The sequence below is a fragment of the Gekko japonicus genome, unplaced genomic scaffold (assembly GCF_001447785.1).
Source record: "Gekko japonicus isolate JY-2015 unplaced genomic scaffold, Gekko_japonicus_V1.1 scaffold87, whole genome shotgun sequence".
Taxonomy (NCBI): domain Eukaryota; kingdom Metazoa; phylum Chordata; class Lepidosauria; order Squamata; family Gekkonidae; genus Gekko; species Gekko japonicus.
In genome coordinates, this window is record NW_015164184.1 from 2,022,615 (window position 1) to 2,040,560 (window position 17,946).

The 17,946-nt window shown below is 45.1% G+C and overlaps 1 protein-coding gene across 1 annotated transcript; it reads left to right on the forward strand.

Annotated features, from left to right (window-relative positions):
• The first annotated feature begins 7,825 nt into the window (after positions 1-7,825).
• On the forward strand, positions 7,826-17,417 carry SPATA2 (spermatogenesis associated 2). Its single transcript, XM_015408114.1, has 3 exons — positions 7,826-7,837; positions 11,378-11,803; positions 15,296-17,417. Exons 2-3 carry the CDS (start codon positions 11,486-11,488, stop codon positions 16,541-16,543), a joined length of 1,566 nt encoding a protein of 521 aa, XP_015263600.1. The 5' UTR covers positions 7,826-7,837; positions 11,378-11,485; the 3' UTR covers positions 16,544-17,417.
• The last annotated feature ends 529 nt before the right edge of the window (positions 17,418-17,946 follow it).

A 17,946-nucleotide genomic window follows, 5' to 3' on the forward strand; every position in this document is an offset into this window, starting at 1 on the left:
GGATCAAGACTCCTAAGTGGACCAACAGACAGGCATACACTCGTTTGAGAAACTGAGTATTACATTACAACACCTCTGGAACATTACAGATCAGTAGAGGCAGCACTGCACAGTGGTCAGAGTTGCAGATTGATGTGGGGAGACCCAGGTTTCTATTCTCACTCTGCTGGCTGAGTGACCCCGGGCCTAATCTCCCTTCTACCTAACCTACCCCACAGGGTTGTTGTGAGGATGAAATGGAGACTCATGGGCAGGGTCCCCAGCTTCCCTGGCAGGAACACTATGTTAAGAAATCTCTCACAATTATGCAGCCATAGCAGGCAGGAGGAAAGGAGGCGAATACCTCCAGCGCCAGAGACTTGTAGAGGAAGAGTCAAACTTTGGGGACTCACCCGTGCACCAGAAGGCCAAGGCAGCAGGAGGCAAGAAGCCTGGGCGAGCTGGGCTCCTCCATGCCTGGCAGAAGATGAGATGCAGAAACGAGAGGTGGGCAAGCAGAAGAGGCACTCAGCCAGCCGCACAAGCTGCATGCAAAGAAACCCCCGCCGCCCCAAGCTTCAGGGCTGCCTCGTCAAAGGAGTGCGGAGGCCAGACTCGCAAATGAGAAAAAGCAAGCTCAGGGTTCGTGGGTCGCATTTTGGGCTGTGGAAGAGGAACCGGCTCCATTCCTGGAGTTCTCTTGAGTTCCTGCGCTTTTGGTTTTGCTTTTTGCCAATCCGCCTCCCAAGACTGCTCCAGGTGCTCCGGCCTGAGGGCTGCTGGGGGTGGGGTTCGAGTGCTCATTACTTGTGGAGCTGAGGCTCAATGTCTCCAGCTGCTCCACCACCTTCCCTTCGCTTGGTTTTCTCGGGGAGCCCAAGCGAGCCAGCTACTGAAGGGAAGGAGAGGTTTAAACCACCTTCCCTTCCCTTGGCTTGCTGCAGAGAGCCCGAGCAAGCCAGCTGCTGGAGGGATGTGCATTCGGTTCATCTGAACCGAATGCACCCCCCAAAATGGCCCATTCGGGCCCCTTTCAGGCTACTGCGTGCCGAATCATATTCTCTGATCTGAATCTGCTTCTTGCAGTTCGGCCCAATTATATCCTATGGGCCATTGAAGTCAAGGACGAAAACGTAGGGTATATTCTGGGGCTGGAGGAGAGGGGGTTTGAGGGAGAGGCTCCAAAATCACAGGGTAGCTCATGTTAACCTTATACATTTTCTGCCTTAACACCCTCTCTAAGCCTATCTTCTTCTAACTAGCCTGATTTCCATTTAGTTATACTTTCTTTATCTTCAGCCCGGGCCATGGGGGAAAAGTTACTTTTTTCCCACCATAGAGAACAATGGAGGGGGTAGGGGCAACCTGTTTGGGGGCCCGTAGAATTGGACCCCCTGGTCCAATGTTCTTCAAACACCGCCACTCGGACATCATGCGCGAGAAGTGGAATTTGCCGCTACGAGTCCAAGGCCACCACCCCAGGGCTCACGGAGGCAAAGGAACATTTCGCCCCTCCCCTCCCCCCATGTGGGCGTCGCAGCTTTCACCGAAAACAGCAATGGCGGCCATAACTTTTTAAAGAGCCCCTCCCAAGACCTGGGGGAGCCAGAATGACCTCTCGCGTGTGATGTCTCACTAAAGTGTTCTTTGAGGGGGTGAACAAACATGTGGACATGTGAACAAACATGTGTTGCGCTGTGCGTGTAAAGCAGCTTTCCAGCACCACCAGCCACCAGGACTCTTCTAACCACACCAGCACTCCAGCACTCACCAGCACTCAATGCAGAGTAGGTTCTGTATAGTACCACACCAAGACAGTCCTGTGGTAAACTATATACAGATTTATTTACAATATGTACAATCCACTGACAAATTGCTCCGCCAAACACCATATCCAGGGAAGAGAACATACAGAGCAGTACTTGTCCACTTATATACATTTGAGTGACCAATCAGCATCTTCCTGAGTCATTATCTACTGACCTCACACCATAGCTGGTCTAAACCGGTCAGAACCTGTTATCAGCAGCTTGCCTGCTGTCACATAGATCATTATGATCTGACAGCTGGATATTAACATCCAACAAAGGGGGATCCAATAGATATTGTTTACCTTGACTTCCAGAAAGCTTTTGATAAAGTTCCGCATCAAAGGCTCCTAAGTAAGCTCAAAAATCATGGGATAAAAGGACAAGTCCTTTTATGGATCAAAAACTGGCTAATTAATAGAAAACAGAGAGTGAGTATAAATGGGCAATTATCTTGGAGTTGTAGTGGATAACTCACTGAAAATGTCGAGACAGTGTGTGACTGCAATAAAGAAGGCCAATGCTATGCTGGGGATTATTAGGAAGGGTATTGTAAACAGATCAGCCAATATCATAATGCCGCTATATAAATCAATGGTGCGACCTCATCTGGAATACTGTGTGCAATTCTGGTCACCACACCTTAAAAAGGATATTATAGCTTTGGAAAAAGTGCAGAAAAGGGCAACTCGAATGATAAAAGGGTTGGAACACTTTCCCTATGAGGAACGGTTAAGGCGCTTAGGGCTCTTTAGCTTGGAGAAATGATGACTGAGGGGTGACATGATTGAGGTTTATAAGATTATGCATGGGAAAGAGCAGGTAGAGAAAGAGGTACTTTTCTCCCTTTCTCACAATACAAGAACTCGTGGGCACTCCATGAAATTGCTGAGCGGTCGGGTTAGAATGGATAAGAGGAAGTACTTCTTCACCCAAAGAGTGATTAACACTTGGAATTCACTGCCACAGGAAGTGGTGGCGGCTACAAGCATGGACGGCTTCAAAAGGGAATTAGATAAGCATATGGAGCAGAGGTCCATCAGTGGCTATTAGCCACAAGGTATAGATAGGGACTCTGGGGCAAGTGATGCTCTGTCTTCTTGGTGCTTGGGGGGGTCAACAGTGGGAGGGCTTCTAATGTCCTGGCCCCACTGGTGGACCTCCTGATGGCACCTGGTATTTCTGGCCACTGTGTGACACGTGTTGGACTGGATGGGCCTTTGGCCTGATCCAACATTGGCGTCTCTTATGTTCTTATGTATGTTCTTAACCAGCTACATTTGCTCCCCCTATGCTTTCATAATAGTCATTTTGGTAAAAAGATAAATGCACAAATAACAAGAGTAGTAACATACCTTTTATTTCTGTCATAATATGCTTTTTCTGCATCCCTCAGGTTATTCTTGTTACGGGTCTGGTGGCTGGCAGTAGTGATAAAGGTTTTTTAGCCCATAGAGTTAAGGTGGTCTGCCTTTCTTCTTCAGAGTTATAGCTGGAATGGTGGCCTTCAGTCACCATATCAACGTTGACTTGAAAGAACAGCCCAGTATGGTGTCACTCATATTCTGAGGGGTCCCTCAGTCAGACTAGAATTACATGGTTTCTGAAATTATCCAAGGAAATGTCCTTCTAGTAAGAGGTGCAGACCAGTGGTCCATCTTGTCCCATTTCACACAGTGGCCAACAAGTTGCCCTGGATGACCAACAAACAGGGCAGAGAGGCCTCCTAACACCGATCTTCAGAGGTGTACTGCCTCTGGATGTAAAGGTTGCCAATAACTGGCTGTGATCACACAGGCAGTTTTCCCCGACACAGTCACTCCTCCCCTCCAGATCAAATCAGCATGATCAGATGCACATAGGCTTGCCAAGTCCCCACGGGGGGGGCGGGGAAACCCCCACCTGAGAGGCCCCTTACCCGCCACCGGGGAATCGGGCCCTGGGGGGAACCCCACCCCCCAAAGCATGCGATGTGCCTGGCGTCAGCACGTCACCTGGAAGTGACGCAGTTGCGTCGGACATGTTGGGGGCGGGGCTGCGGTCATCCGAGGGGAAACTCTATGGTTCTCCCTCGGATGATTGTGGCCCCACCCCCGGCGTGCCCAACGTGGTTGCGTCACTTCCGGGGGATGTAATGCTGTTCTCGCAGCTGAACTCCTGGAGCAGCACTGGACACCCCCGCTATACCTACGGTAAAGACTTGGCAACCCTAGATTCACACATCTGGCACCCGACAGCCATCTGTACCCACCTCATGGTAGAACGACTCCCCATCAGCTTAAAAAGCTACCGGGGAAATCCGGTGGTTTCCTGGGTGAGGCGTTTCCATGGCAGCTTTTCCGGCGTCTGATTGGCCGGGCGCACCACAGAAGCGCAGTAGGTGTGTGAACAGCCCTCCTGTTTCCCGCACAGTAGTATGCCATTTTCAGCAACCCAACCAATCAGAGAGGCGCATCAGCCATGGGTCCATGCTGGTGGCTTGGTAGCGATGTGAACTGGCTCTCACAGGCCAGCTACCCGATGCAGCCAGTGTTGCAGGATCAGTGTGAATGCTGTGAAGCTCACCCAACCCCAGCGTTTTTTTTCTCTATGGGATACTGCCACGGCAACCTGCCTGTGTGGACACACCCACTGATGGATTGATCTTCCACGAATCTGTCTAATCCTCTTTTAAAGCAATCTATGTTAGCAGCCACTGCCTGTAAATTCGACACTTTTAATTACTCATTGAATAAAGTACCTCACAGGCTTGCACCAGTCCTTTTTGCAATCAATGAAGCAAATTTTGAATGAATGGATTCTTAAGCAATACCACTTTGATGAAAGAGGATACCTGAAACAGAATTTTCACAAGCTAGCCCTCCGTCAGCTGGATTCACATGGAATTTCTACATTTTCTCTGAAAATAGGACACAAACTGAATGTTGAAATAGCACTTTTTGCACTTTACTATGACTGGTTGCCAGATGTTTGAGTGTCTTTACAAATTTGTATTGGAACTTTCAGTCCTAATATTGCATAAGTATTAATAATCAATACACACAAACATTGTTGTATAGCTTGCATTTATTAATTACAAAAAATATGGGTTTATAATTAATAAGTTTTCATGGCAAAAAAATTTTTTGGCAGCCTGCAATCCGGCAGTGAAACAAATGCTCCATTGCTGGCCCAATTTCAAGCACAAGGAGCAGTAAATGTTCCCTGTAGGAAATAAATAAAGCAACCAAAGTGTAAGTAAGCATAGCCAGAAGGCAAGATGAAGTTGGGTTTTTGTTGTTGTTGTTTTTACATTAGCGACAGGGCTGAAGGTTGTGCTTTCAATTTATTCATTATGTAGTTACTTGTGTACAGTTCTGGATATCTTGTGCAGAAGGGCAGCATAATATTTTCCCCTTCACTGAAGGAAATAAAACGTTGACCTTCTTAAGAAAAGAGCTCTTCCTCATTCTTCTTTCAAGCCAAGATTATGTTAGGTGAGTTTATAAATTAACGTCGGCATGGTTTTATAACTACATTTGTTTAATGTGACTTGAGTTTTGATGACCATGACAAAAACGTGCCCAGCCTCCTCAAACTGATATGATGATTTGGAGCCACCACGGATGAACTACCATGGAATCTATACTGTGTTTAGGGCCATGAGTTCCTATCTATCAGGGCTGGTGTCAGCATAACCTGAGGTGGGGGCAGCTGCCAAGGACCAGGGCTCCTGGTTGGGCCCACTGCTGCTGCTGACCCACACCTCCCCTGCCACTTGTCCGCATGTCCTTCCCCATCTGTTTGCTTGAAGTGCTCTGCCATCCATGCCCCCAGTTACCCAGTGACCTTGGGGAAAGATATGTGGTGGTACACAATGACAACGCTGCTGGTGGCCATGGCGGCAGCAATCCCAGGGGCATGCGTCAGCCAGTACTATTGGGGAAAGGGTGTACAGGTGTTGCAGGTCACTGAGAATGGGCAGTGGGAGGGCTTACAGGTGGGAGAAGGATGCATAGGCAGGTGGGGGCACACAGGTGGGAGGTGGAAAAGTATCATTGTGGACTGGTGGTGGGCAGATGGGGCCTCCTGGCACTGTCTGCCCAGGGCCCCTCAAAACCTGGAACTGCCCCCACTGTCCATTCAGTAGTTTTTCCAAGTGCGTAATGACCATGCTAAAAGGAGGAGAAGGCAGACAGGAGGAAAAAAAATATGGTGCAGTCCTCCCAGTGCTGAACTAAGACTGGGGAGACCTGAGTCCATATCTCCCTTCTGCCATGAAGCTCACTGGGTGTCCTTGTGCCACTCACTTTCTCATTCAGTTTAGCCTACCTCACAGGAGGGACATAGGGGGACCACACAGAGCACCTGGAACTCCTTGTGGGAAGGGTGGAATAAACATGAGACAAAGTTTGAGTCCAGTGGCACTTTAAGGCCCAACAAAGTTTTAAAGGTGCCAGACTTTGTTCTGCTGCTTCAGACCAACACGCCTACCCACCTGAATCCATGTGACAGTTTGTGACAACATATGTGCAGCATGAGCACAGTCTGAAAGGATGGTGTATATTGTGATATGGAAAACCAGGTATTGGTGGAATTCTGGATTCTGACCACTTCTTGCTGGGATTTGTTTGGAAGCCAAAAGACTCCAGATTGGCTATTCTGGGTGATGGTCATACCAGGACACATACTGGACATATGCATGATCTGCATCCCATCTAGAATTTCCATGGGCACAAGAGGCAATTTTTGCAGATCCCCCCATGCTATTCATTGGGGTCCGTTATCCAACAATCCACTACACTGGCAGATCACCTTATCTGTGAGCTGGGTTGGTCCCTGGTTCCAACCTTGCATTTGCAGTTAATAAGCTAAGTGGTCTCAGGCAAGGCCATCTTTATCTACTTAATGCCATGTGCACAATATCAGTGGACTATCTTATGTAGACTTGCCAGCTCTGCAGTGGGAAATACCTGAAGATTTTGGGGGTGAAGCCCGGGGGAGGGCAGGGTTTGGGGAGGGACCTCAGTAGCGTAGAATGCCATTTCCTCCAGGAGAACTGATCTTGGTCATTTGGAGATCGACTGTAATAACGTGAGGATTCCAGGTGGCACCTGGAGGTTGGCACCTCTACTTATAGGACTGTTGTAAGGATTACATGACAATATCAGAAGGGTAGCTGTTTTAATCTGCTGCAGCAAAACAAAAGAAGTTCAGTTGCCCCTTAAACACTTAACAAATTTATTTCAGGATGAGCTTTTACGATAGGCAGCTCATCTCTTCAGATACAATGGGGAGAAAAAGAAGAAGAAAAATATCTGAAAAAGTAAGCTCTGTTCTATAGGGAAGCTCATATTGAAATAAATGTTGCTAGTCTGGACTGTTTTGAAAAACCCCCAGAACTAATGGCAAACCAGAAAAAAACCAGAACGCTACAACGGCTATATTCTCCTCAGAGGCAGCAGGTAGATGCCCACCTGTACACCTTTTATGCGTTTATGCTGCACAGATGTCTAAATGGCGCGGGGAAAGATTCAGACCCTTTAAACGCTCCCAATGACGACACAACTTTCGGTTCGCCCTTCTCTATGCGCAGGCGCAACTGGGTGCCACTCTCAATTACCTCAAACACCCCGCCCCCTTCCTGCTGCTGGAGATCTAACATTTCTATCAAGACAATACGACGAGCCCCAGTTAAAAAACAAAAACAAAAAAACCCCTACGTAACCCCTAAATTGTGGAAGATTGCCCCGGTTTGAGCGTGTGGGCTCTGCGCATGCGTAATGTGACCCGAAAAGGCCGGGCGAAGAGGAAACCGGGCATCGGCTTTGCGCATGCGACTGCCGCGCCAGAAAGGCGGCAGCGATTTGAGGCCGAATCCGTAGTTGTTACTTCCGGTTTCCTGGGAGAGGGGAGGAAAGAGGAGGATGCGCATCCGGGTCGTGGACGATTTCCTGGCTGGCCAGTGGCGGCGGTTGCTGGTCTGTGGTCCTAGGTGAGAGGTGACGAGGAGCCCTAAGCGGGTTCCCGCCCTTCGTATCGTGAGTTTCTGAGGGAGGCCGAAATAGGCGGTGAGTGGGGGCGCCTGTGGGGGGCGGAGATAATGACCGAGTAGAATGAGGGGGGGGGTCTCCTAGGCGACCTTGCTGAGGGGTCGGAGGGGGCTCTTTCCAGGGGCCGTTGACAGCTCGGGCGGCCTCAGCTTGGACGCTTTAGCGGACACCGTCGCTAGCAATTTAGCGGGGAGAAGAGGGCTTGACGAAGAAGGTGGAAAGCCCCACCACCCAACTTGGCCATGCTTTCGGCTTACTGTGTGCAGTGACCCGTTAGATCTTCAGGATCGCGGTGTTATGATTTACAAAGAAATACCATTCTTTTTTACCTTCACTTCTAAGCATCGTTTTTTGCATGCAGCCCTGGGGTGACGGTATCCAGTTTCGCGATCACTTTGACATGATAGTCTCCACTCCGCCCCCAATACAGGCGACCCGTAGGCATCTTTGCATGCATACCTGTCATAGCTCTCAAGTGGCTTTGTCTTTGTCTGGGATTGATGAAAAGCATTGCAAAAGCAAATGGCACTCTAGGCTGTGTGTGTGTTTTAATGCCTGTTCCTCTTATGGCTTCATTGACTCTCAGGCCTACTTGAAGTTGAAGGGCTGGGGGAATATTCAACTGTGATGCTCGAAAGGCTTTACTCTGTGTGGGAAATTTGATGCTTCCCAAGGGATCTTGTCATTCCTTTGTCCAGTTCCCTGCCACTCAGGACCAGACCAGAACTAATGGCAAACAGATTGTTAATCATGTTATTGAGTTAGAGGACTTGTGATGTGAAAAATCCTGCAAATTCACTTGTGAGCAACATCTGAGGCTGTGCTACCACGGCAGGCCTGGATTTTCATCCTCTGCATGTCTTAGTATTCTGTATTCTCTGCTGAGGCAATAATATCTGTAGTCTTGAGAAATAATAACATATATTGAAACTAAATAATTCGCTCACAATTACTAAGAAAAAGAGAGCTGGCAAAGTTTTCTACATATAGTTATTTCCTGAAGCTGTTGTTTGCTGAGCTTCTTCTGCTGTGCTTGGCCAAATACTTATAAGCTGCCACCCTGATAACAGTATACGGTGTTGTACAAGATTATGAAAAAGAGATAAAGTGGAAGCTGAGGAAAAGCACAGGTGCTGGGCTGTGTACACTTGTCTCTGATATCTGAGAACTTTTAAGTATGACTCAGGGCTAGCTTCTATGAATGGAAAAATTTACTTCACGATACTCAGATTTCTGGGCATACTTCGGGGGGGGGGGCTTAAGCACGAGTTCTGTTTTGCAAATTGAGTAGTCTTGCTGTGAACAGATTTTGTGGCTTGTAGACTCAGGGCTATTTACATAATGAAGATGGCAGTAAACTGCTGTGCAGAAATTGTGAATCAACAGACGGTAAATCATAATTAAAATGAAAGGAGGATGGAAGTGTTATACATTCTCTGTCTAACAGAAAAGCTTAGTTGATTCTTGGGGATGCCTGTGGCCTGGCACCTTAAACCGTACAGCAACTCCCTTCAGGACAGACCTGCAGAGCATTCCAATCTGATCAGGTTCCATACTGTTGGTAGTGGGTTGGTTAAGTGATAGATTTCTAACTTCTGGATGATTGTCAACTAGGAATTTGGGGCTTTGCTCAGCTAGACCAGCCTGCAGTTTATCATCAGCTATTAAGAAACAAGATGTTTAGGGTTGTATTGAACAAATTTCATGCACTTCATCAACTTTACTGATTTCTCAGAGTTTTCATGACGGCAGAATGTCCTCTCCTACCAAGAGAAAGTGATATACTCTTTACTGAGGGAATCTACTGAGCAAAGCTTTGTCAGGGATTTACAGAATTGGCCTATCTAATGCTAAACCTGGAATGAAATCACGTTACATCTTGTCTGAAGTTTTCCTTGCTGCTAGAAGGTTGGCGAGCTAGTCATAATGCCTCCTATTACTGGAAGTGTTAAGGGTCTGAAATGCTTCACAAATATATCTGTAATCCTGCAAGACCGATATTCTCATATTGCAAATGTGGAACGGAGGCTGAGAGAGAATGGCTTGCCAAGGCTACCAGTGAGCAGTTGACAGAAGCAAGATTTCAGTCAGGGTTTCCTGATTCTCCCTCTCTGTTGGCATTGCTGTTTGTGTTCTGTATTAATAAGCAGTCTGTGAGATGCTGCTTCTCTCACTTGTCACTCCTTTCATCTTTTTTTCCTTTTTCTCTTATTTGATTGCCTTATATTTGTCCTAGCATCTGCTCAGGTTCATTACTACATGGAACAGGGTTAGTGGTTTCATGACAGCAGTAAGTGTTTCCTGTTGTACAAATTACAGTCAGTGAACTACTAGAGTTGTCCTCTTCGCAGCCCAAAACAATGCCCATTGATTCAGCAGTAAGTCCAAATAAATGTTCAAGAGCTTTACTCCAAAGAACATGTGTCTAGAATTGTAGACTTAGTTTTAGTTCTTTGGTTTCTAAAATGTAAAAAATTAATTGATAGACACTGGCTGCAGTCTGGTGAGGAAAACTTGTACATGCAACAGTGCTTCTCCACTGTCAGCTCTGAGACAGAAGTGAACTACTTGAGTTCCATCTACTATAGCTGGCAGTGGGATCATTTATGGGCCAAGGAGCCAATTGATATCTTGTACTTGAGCTGCGGTGGCTCAAGTGGTTAAGAAGCTGAACTGCAGGCTGTGGAAGGTCAGTAGTTCAGCAGTTCGAGACCCGGGTGCCGCATGATGGAGTGAGCTCCCATCTCTAGTTCCAGCTCCTGCCAACCTAGCAGTTCGAAAGCAAGAAATTGCAAGTAGATAAATAGGGACCAATTCGGTGGGAAGGTAACAGCGTTCCGTGTGCCTTGGTGTTTAGTCATGCCGGCCACATGACCACGGAAACGTCTTCGGACAGCGCTGGCTCTTCGGCTTTGAAACGGAGATGAGCTCCGCAACCCTAGAGTCGGATTCGACTGGCTTTCGAGCAAGGGAACCTTTACCTTTTACTTTGTCTTCAGATCCACATTTTGCCAAGCAGATTTCCCTGTTTTAGAGTTTGTTGCAGTGAAACTGTTTAAAAATAAAATCCTCAAAGCCTAGTGTAGAAACCTGTTTCATAAAGTTACATAACTGAACCATGACATACTTAGAGAGCGATGTCTAATATTTATCTTTTCCCAGTGGCATTTTGTTTTCAGTCCAGTTTTTCTTGCAAGAACCCTGCCACATGGATTTATCTGTGCCTAAGAATGGTGCTTATTCTTTATTTATTCATTTATATCCCACCTTTCTCCCCAAGGGATCCTGCAGAAACTTTCATCATTCTCTTCTCCTCCAAGTGGTCATAGAAAGCTTCAGATAAACTGCCTTCCCTTCAGGATGGATGGTTTCTCAAGATAAATGTATTTCCAAAAGCAGTTGAGGCTCAGACAAGCTTTAGTGCCACTACAAAAGTGGGGAAAGTCTGAGAGCTATCATTTTAAAGGTTCTTTAGTAGTGCCTTGAGAGGAGGGGGATATTACATGGCATATCTGAGTAATGCAATAATCAGTAACTTGTGTTTTTTGTCATACCTAGGAGACTCTACATTGCGATTTTGTATAATATCTACTGATCAGCTTGCTTTGGCGTAACTATGGAAGAGATGAGGTAGCCGCCCACGAGCGTGCTAAAATCCTACTTCAGATGGATACAAAATATAAAGAAGATGTATTTAGGAAGTATGTACAATTTCATGAATCCAAATTGGATACCTCTGATAAGAAGCAGCGCCCAGTTAGTGAAGAGTACCTGCAAGTGGCAGCTTCAGCCTTACTTTGCCTTCCCAAGATTGATCCCTTTTATAGATTTCGGTTGATCAAATTTTATGAGATAGCTGAACATTCTCTTCGATCCTTGAAATCTTCAAGTTTACGTTCACTCCGGAATGCTTTTGGTGTGCTGGAATCCGTTGGAGTTAATCTTTTTCTTTACCCTTGGAAGAAGGAATTCAAAAATATAAAGGTGAGGGCACAAAAGCCTCTTAAGCATATTCTTCATTTTTTGTCATCAAGATGATTTAAGATTGTAATGGTAAGGCTGATCCAGAATATCAAGAAATCATTGAAAGCTAAGGCAGCAGTTTTCATACTTTTGTACCAACATAAATAGTGAAAGAGAATTTAATTTTAAAAGCATACTTGAAAATAATCTCATACTAGGGAGCACTTCTGAAGAAGTGAGCAGTGACTTATGAAAGCTCATACCCTACCACAAATTTTGTTCGTCTTTAAGGTGCTACTGGACTCTTAGTCTTTTCTACTGCTACAAACAGACTAACACGGCTACCCGTCTTGATCTAGGGAACACCTTGACTTACAAAGGACCAATGGGCCCATTGACATTGAATTACTACTGGTATCTGGGAATACTAGTTTGACAGGATTTTGACTGTATAGACTCCATAGCCCTGATTAATCGTTATAATATGGGGCATAAAGTTTCTTTTAAAAAATGAGTTCTTATTACATTTTATCCCTGCTTCCTGTAGGGGAGCTCAGTGGCATTTTATCCTTGCAAAAGCATGTGATAGTTTAGACTGAGAGTGTGACTCAGCTGAGTTGGGATTTGTCCTAAAGTTTAATCCTTTCACGTTGCCCTCGGCTTCAGCTTAACAACTGCCTCCTTCTTCCAAATGAAAATCACTGTTGTTCTTCCTCATGCTCTGTGCTCTGTCCCCTTCCAGCCACCATGGAGTGTAAAGAATGCGTTGAAAGCCCACAACTGTAAAATGGTGCGAGCGAGAATTTTGAAAAAGGAAACTCATTCATCTGTTTGCTTGGAATACCATATCTCTCAGGGCAACTGGGAACTTTTATATAATACATTTATATGCTGCTTTAAAAACCCCCAAAGAACTCTTGAAGTGATTTTCAGGCATAAATAATTCTATATGCAATAATTAAAACACCATTTAATATTAAGAGCCAGTTTAAAACCAGAGTTTTGTGAAAGGGTCTTCAAACAAAGCTCTGCAGAAGCAAATGAACAGTCCTCGGAATCTCATTCAGTTTCAAAAAACAGTCTTGCTCACACTGAGACTGTCCTGGTGGCGGCAGCAAGTGCCATCAAGTCATAGCTGACTTATGGCGACCCTGTAGGGTTTTCAAAACACAAGCTGTTCAGAGGTGGTTTGCCATTGCCTGCCTCTGCATCATGACCCTGGTATTCCTTGGAAGTCTCCCATCTATTTACTAGCCAGGGCCAACCCAGGTTAGCTGATGAGATCAGGTTAGCCCGACCTATCCAGTTCAGGGCGAGGCTGTTCTCGCCTCATGTAAAAGGGCAACCAGCCTGGCAAGAAGACCGTAGGGTTCTCCAGGGCTCATATTGGGAGAGGCAGTCTGTCCTTCAAATAAGTGGGTTCCAGGTCATAGAGGGCTTTAAAAGTCAAAAGTAGTACCATGAACAGGAAACAAATTGGAAACCGTTTCAGTTAATCCAGAGTTGCTGTAATCTTATCAGTCCTATTGACAGCTGTCAAGAAAATATGCTGCTGCATTTTGAACCAATCATAACTTGTGCTGTCTTCAAGGACAACCCCATGTGAAGCATATTGCAATAATCTAGACCCAAGGGAACATGGTTGGTGCGGCCAGGTCAGCTGTATCAAAGAAGGGTGGAGTCTTTGAACCAGATATAATTGGAAGAAAACTCTCCTAGCCACAGCACTGATCTCCATCAATAGCCTTACCTCCAGAGCACTCCCAGGCTCTTCACTGTCTCCACTAACACGAGAGGTACCCCTTCAAAAATCAGCAATAAAATCTCTTCAAGCATATTGTCTTTCCTTGCCAGCATTGCCTCCATCTGAATTGAGCTTTTGCTGCTTTGTCCACAGATGCTTGGCTGTGGTATCCAGAGGTACCACCTAAAAATCTGAGACAGCAGCTTTCATAAATACAGGAACAGTTGAATGTCACCTGCACATTGATACCCAAGTCCATAGGTATGGTTGTGCATAGATATTAAGAATGAGTGTTCCATACTCCTATATTCCCCTCAAGACAATTTAGATGTATATACTAACCCTGATTCTAGAAGTATGTTAAACATAGAGGAAAGAGCAGAATCCTGGGGCATCACACACGTTGCATCCCAGGGAACAGACTCTGAATTTCCATTTGCTACTCTGTGTTCACTCAAAATAATTTTAATGCTATTAAAATAGAGCGATTCCTTTGCAGTTGCAGACATGTTCCCACTTGTCATGGTAACGCTTACAAGTAGATGATAGAAATAAAAGTGGAATTGGGTTGTTCATGGAAACACGAAGAGACAGATGCCCATCAGTCGCACCTGTCATACCTCAAAGCACATGTTTGTAAATATCTACCACTAAAAGCTAGGAATGAGGAAGATATCTAGCATTTTAATTGGTTGCATTGAGGGAGGAACGGATAAGTTTGTGAAAACTTCTACTTGGGTTTTCCAGCAAAATGGCACGTAAGGTAGCTGAATGTGGTGCTCTTGTCTGAATTCTTGATATTGAAAGCTTGTTTGTGTGCAGTATCAGTGGCCTGTCCCTCTAAGGTGGGGAAAGCTGAAGCGCAATTATTGCCTGATCATTAGGGTGCTGGAATAGTCCTATAGTACAGTCCTGAGCAAAGCAATACCCTTCTAAGTCTATTGAAGTCAGGGGCTTGGCAAGATGCAGCTCTGTTTAGGATTGCAGTTTTGGCACTGTGCAACTTAATGCTGATGCTCAAGGGCATGAAAACTTTGCACAGACCTGGAGAAGGTTGGTGCCTAGATACTGCTTTGTTTATACCCCCACCTTTCTCCCCAATGGGTAGCCAAAGTGGCTAACCTGATTCTCCTCCCAAATATCAAAGCTAATGTCTAAACTATTTTTTGTAATCTTAAAACTGGGGTTTAAACACTGCAAAATTGTTCTCTAAATCTCAGTTTCCTACCGCCAAGACACGTGATAGTATAAAATACTGGCACTGAGACTCAAACTAACAAATGCATCGACACGAAAACTTTAATACAGTTAAAATGTCACTGGCTATGTTTTTAACAAAAACATGCATGTTTTTGTATTTTTCCCATCATCCTGATACTCCCACAGCTTTTCAGGTGCCAGCATCTCCAGCTGTCCCTACCCACCTGCTAATTCTTCTCTAAAATACATGTGATACGATTATCTATTGTAGATGAAAAGAAAATGCTTTGTTACGTTAAACTGGAAACACGTGTAATGTGAAATAAGAGTGCTCTGCGGGTTTCAGTTTGAAGATTAATCCGTTGCACTTTTAAATATTTCCTTGGTGCATTGTATGGCCCTGGAAAATGATATTTGTTCCATAAAGAACAAAAACAGCATTCTGGGCTTGCTCTTCATCTTTTAAAGCAAGCTTTAAGTCACAGCAATGATTGATTCAGTGAGTACTGCAGAATGTCATTTAGTTGGGAGCTGAGTTGGTAATCTTTCTCTTTCTCTCCTGTCTTCAGACCTACACAGGGCCTTTTGTTTATTATGTGAAGTCTACGATACTTGATGAGGATATAAGGCAGATCCTGAACTCAATGGGCTATGTCCAGGAACTTGGAATGGTGTATAAGCTCAAAGACCTAGTAGATACTCTGCAGGTGAAGCGGGTATCATTTGAACTGTACTTGGCCAAAATAGAGTGTGAACAGTTGATTGAAATTCATTTGCAAGTGAAGGATAAAGGATATTCAGAGCTCGACATTATAAATGAGAGAAAAAGTAGCAGTGATGATGTCCGAGGCTGCTCAGATGCTTTGAAGCGCCGTGCAGAATGCAAAGAGAACCTGAACACTTCCATGTCACGGATGGTACTTCAGAAATCTGCCAGTGAGAGAGGCGCTAAAGATTACTTCAAACCCAAAGTTACCAAACCCTCGAAATCAGTGGATGCCTATGACAGTTACCTGGAAAATAAAAAGCCTCCTTTGATGACTTCCTTAAGTCTCAGAAAAGAACCCATTTTGGTCGATACTGAAGACGATATCAAAGATGAAATAATTCGCCCGTCTCCCTCTCTCCTTGCCATGTCAAGTTCTCCACATGGGTGTTCTGAGGAATATTTGCCAGTCTCATCCCATGCCAATGGCATATTAAGAACGGGTGTCCCATACAGTACCTATTATTCCCCTCAAGACGATTTAGATTTATATACTGACCCCGATTCTCGAAGTATGTTGAACTTCAAGAGACAGGAGTCTGCTAAACATGACGTATGGCTGCTGAGAAATGATGCCAACCCTAACTATCATAAACGTACACATCTAACCAAAGAGACTCCTCCCCTTAAGTGCCAAAACTGTGGATTATCTTGTGGCACCTCTGTTTGCCAAAAGTGTGACAGTTTGCTCATTTGTAGGCAGGAGTATCCAGTGATGAAGCAGAGCAGCTATTCCCTCAAAACTCTTTCTGGCGAAGGCATGTCCTCTGGGTCCACAGCCCGGGAAAAGCCTCAGTACATGTTACAGACTCAAGAGCGAGCCCCTCCGTTCACTTCCAAATCCAAGCCTTCAGGCTCTTCCCGCTGTGGCTTTTGCAACCGGTCAGGAGCCACAAACACATGCACTTTCTGTTCAAAGGTCTCCTGCGATACTTGCCTCAACGCTTACTACTACGATCCCTGCTGTCGAAAGAGTGAGCTCCACCGGTTCTTGCCAAACAATCAGTTAAACTATAAATCCAACCAGCTGTCACACCTGGTTTATAGATAATTTCTCCTCCCCCTGAAACTATACATATTTTGGGACAAAAGGGCTAAAAATACATACATGCTGATGTTGCTGGTAAGAAATATCATCCTACTGACCTCTTGTTAGGAGGCAAGGCAAAAGTAGGACATGCCCTAGTATTAGACAAACACATCTCAATGTAGGTACCAGTTCTTGATGTGGCTTCACAACATGTTGTCTAAACAATAGTTTCTGCTGCTACTCTTTTAGGTAACTCTCAACTGAACACTGCTCTGTTCCCATGTAGACGGGGGGAGAGGAGCACTGGGGTTCTTCCCTCCCCCCCCTTTTCAGGAATAGGCAGGCCTTGCACTCCAGTTTTTGTTTCCCTGAAGAGACATTGCGCTTCTGTGTTGCATTGCTGTTACCGCTTCACCTACACAACCCAGCATCAGAGCAGTAACAAAGAGGATAGCCAGGAAACTAAGAACAGCGTTTTCAGTGAATTGTGAAATTGTCTGTTTGGGCAGTTTGCACAAAATGTTCATCAACTTGGTGGATGGTAGGGATTGCCAAAAAAGGTTGTGGTGTGTGTGTCTGTTTTGGAAGAGGTTTAGATGCATTTCCTGATCTTCGCGAGGCAAATTGCCATGGGAGTCCCATCTCGTCTTCCCCCATCCCATTTTCCTGGATACCATGTAACATCACAATGGAAACCTAGTATTTAAGTGTTGCCAATACATCCTTCTTGTCTCTACTGTTTTTTAATAAGTGAATCTGTGTATGTTGTGTTATGCCCGGAGTGGTGCCTTTCCCAATGAATCCTGACTGAATTTTACCTTCTGTTACACATGTATCAAATCCCATTCTTTCTACTGTAAATAGACTATTTGGAAGCAGTTTATATTTTAATAAATATACAGAAAGTTGTGTTTTTCTAAAAGAAAAATGCTGAAGTCCTGTAACTTAAAAGTCTCTGGGTTATTTCTTCAGGTAACATTATTCCCCCACAGTATATCCCCTACAGCTTTTAAAGACTACCGTTGTAGACTGATGTCCCTTGAAATCCATTTGTCTCTCTTGTGCTTCTTTCAGTTGGTTTGAAATTCTGTTCCTGGTTATAAGCAGTCATCCCAGCCCTTCCATGCACATACACAAGTACTGAATTGTGCCTCAGCAAGGAATAGAAGAGTTGGCCATACACACATACCAACTCTCATTCGTCCTTGCTGGGAGGACTTTGTGTAACATACGTACATTCCCTCTGTGGCAAATCTGTAGCATTGTTTTGTGGTAACTTAGATTTTAAAAAGAGAGCTTGTGTCATTCCCGGTCTAGTAAAATTTTTCAGCCTTAGAGCTGAATCTGCATACTGAATTTGGGCTTATGCCCCAAAGGCTATCAGTGTTGTCTTTACAATTCATTCCTTAAGTAGGATAGTTATG